This window comes from Populus euphratica, unplaced genomic scaffold (assembly GCF_000495115.2).
Source record: "Populus euphratica unplaced genomic scaffold, PopEup_1.0 scaffold33.1, whole genome shotgun sequence".
NCBI lineage: Eukaryota > Viridiplantae > Streptophyta > Magnoliopsida > Malpighiales > Salicaceae > Populus > Populus euphratica.
The window spans coordinates 339,819-342,672 of NW_011499906.1; the positions used below are offsets into that span (position 1 = coordinate 339,819).

General features: G+C 33.7%; 1 protein-coding gene and 1 long non-coding RNA gene across 2 annotated transcripts in view; one reads left to right on the plus strand and one right to left on the minus strand.

Moving 5' to 3' along the window:
- The window catches only part of LOC105133382 (uncharacterized), a 14,770-nt gene that overhangs the window by 9,352 nt on the left and 2,564 nt on the right, over positions 1-2,854 (plus strand). The gene's annotated exons all lie outside the window — the stretch shown is intronic.
- PEX1 (peroxisome 1) overlaps positions 1-2,854 on the minus strand; it is a 15,796-nt gene that overhangs the window by 2,908 nt on the left and 10,034 nt on the right. Inside the window, 4 exon segments of the mRNA XM_011037350.1 lie at positions 110-227; positions 945-1,006; positions 1,088-1,213; positions 2,319-2,519. Of these exon segments, the coding sequence (XP_011035652.1) occupies positions 110-227; positions 945-1,006; positions 1,088-1,213; positions 2,319-2,519 (507 nt within the window).

The window sequence follows — 2,854 nt, forward strand, 5'->3', positions numbered from 1 at the left end:
AACTAAGAGAGGTTGCAAATTTCATCGAGCTTTGGTAATTCTTTTTGCAATTGATACATTTTTTTTCTTACCTAAAACAAAAAGGTTACAAATGGGCAGTATTACTCACCTTTCTAGAAAGAACTGCTAGGATTTCCAGCCTCTCTTTCTGAGATGGAAAATCACAGAAAAGAAGGCGATCTAACCGACCAGGTCTCAACAACGCAGCATCAAGTAGATCTGGTCTACTGCATCATTTGATAATGGGAAAACAGGAATAGTAGAAAGTTAGTCTTTGAAGAGTCGTTAAAATCTAATTAACAAACCAGGGAACAAAAGGAACAAAAATTTCTCAGAATCAATGTTAATCATGGAGCTGTAAACATTTAATAACAAAGTCCCACAAAATGCTAAAAATTAGATCACTGGATATCCAGTTGACATGAGATGCTGAACGAAATACATGATTAAAGTCAATTTTGGAACCAAATTTATGCAATAGAACAAGAATCCATTAGCAACGCATCTATCTGGCATCACCAATCATCAGTGGCAATCCTCCATTGAAATTAACAAATCTAGAGCAATTTCTTTATATCCCTTATAATAATTCTATTATTTCATTTGCAGGAGTCAATTTTTACAACATGTAATTTTATGGCACCCAATTCCTTTCAACTTCTCATTTGGACGAAAGGAAAATTTATGAAAATAGGAAGAGAAGAAAATACAATAAGGATGGGAAGACATTCTCTAATCAGCACAGGAAGCTAACACACAAATTCAGCCAAAAAAAAGTATCCATTGAAATTGGAAATGCCATGGACTGCTACAAGCAAAACCATGCACTAAATTATATGCAATAGATTGCAAGTGCAGAAAATCTCCCTTGTTAGTACCAAGTAATTAATGTCTGGAGTGGAACCTGAACCAGAAATAAGTATATACACCAGATTGGAACTAACCTTGTTGCAGCAAAAACAAAAACTCCAGTCAAAACTTCAACGCCATCTAATTCAGTTAGAAACTGGGAAAATGAAGAATTCACAAGTGAGGAAAATTGATAAAGAAACCATATAAGATGAAAAAACCAATATGGGAAACTAACTTGATTAACAACACGATCAGTTACTCCAGTATTGTCATGCCCTCGTTTTGGGGCAATGGAATCAAATTCATCAAAAAATAGAATACATGGTGCTGCAGCTGCAGCTTTTGAGAAAATATCACGAACCTGTAGTGAAAGCAAGGGCATTGCCAGCAGTCAATATGCATTAAAGTTTTACAAGGAGGAAACACAGGCAAATTCCAATACAGGAACCTATTATGGTCTCAAGTTCACTTCTGGGTCATTAAACACACAATCAAATGCAGACCACCATCAAAGCGCATTATTGAATCCAACTAAAAGAAGAAAAGGAGTTCACACTCAATTGTAATATTGATATCTTATTTTAATCAATTCAACATAATAAAATTCTGCATCCACACAAGTTCCATAAGCATATTTATGAATCTCCATGATATACCACATGCTCTTTGATCAATTATGCCAAAAAATGATCAGTGAATATTAATAATGAAATTATCAGTAAATTATGCAGTATTCTTCAGTTGAAGCCATACTGGAAATGTAAAGTGAGTGCAATACATAACTGATTGCTTACCACCTATCTAACAAACAATTGCAAACTGACTATTCAACAAAGAATAAATGGTAGTGATTTGTCAAAGGATATAACAGGAAGACAAAATGTTTGGTATGGAAAACATTTGTGGTGTGAATTTGTTTGGACAAAAGGATATGGCTTACAAGCATCATTACAGTGTGGAGCTAAAGTTTTTCAAAGCAACAATCTTCACACAGTATGCCAAAATGCATCAAGAATAATTTTTTGTGTAAGCATTGGACCTCAAGCAAGCAAAGAATTTTCTTATCCTTCCAATACACTCCAGGAACTTTTATATTGAACAACACCAATAAGCAAGGAAGAGAATTCCAAATCAATGCAGTGGCAAACCCTTTGAAATGTATGTGAATACATGGAAAGAAAAATAGATGAAAAAAAAAAAGTTTCAAAAACTTCAATTCACTTGGAAGAAAGAAAATAAGATTATTGACCCAATACAAAGTGAATTCACTACCATTCCAATAATATTTTAAGAGCTAGCGTTCTGGTTTGACAAGGACAAAAACTACAGCACTGTGCTAGGGTATGTAGATATGAGGAAAATTATGCAATGGAAGTGTCAAAAGTTCTAGAATGGCTACTTTAAAAGAAATTATTTATTTTATTTTTCATTTCAAAATAGGAAGGGAGGTTTAATTGCTCTCTTACAGCTTGTTCAGAAGCACCAATGTATTTGTTCAACAGCTCAGGTCCTTTCACTGATATGAATCGAAGAGAACAGGCAGCAGCAGCAGCACCAACAATATGAGTTTTGCCACAACCAGGAGGACCATATAAGAGAACATTTGACCTTAAGCGTAAAGGAGATTGGACAAAGATATTCGGGAACTTTGAAGGCAATTCAATCATCTGCATAGAATTAACAATAACAACTTCAAACCTATCATAGAATAAGCATGGGAAAAGAAAAGGGAAAAAAAAAAAGTAATTAAAGGCACAAACAAGTTTTAGAGGGCAAACACTTGACAAAGCACTGGACAAATAAATGAATTACTGTTTCATTGGATAGTCCAAAGGTTAGTGTTTAATGGAAGACCGCTTTACAAGTACCGAAAAGGTTAGACACCATCCATTACTTATTGAATGAATGAAATAAAGGGCCCCCCCCAAAAAAAAAAAAAAAAAAAAAAAAAAAAAAATAAAAATAATAAGAATAAAGAAAAAAATAAAGATAAAAAAAGGGT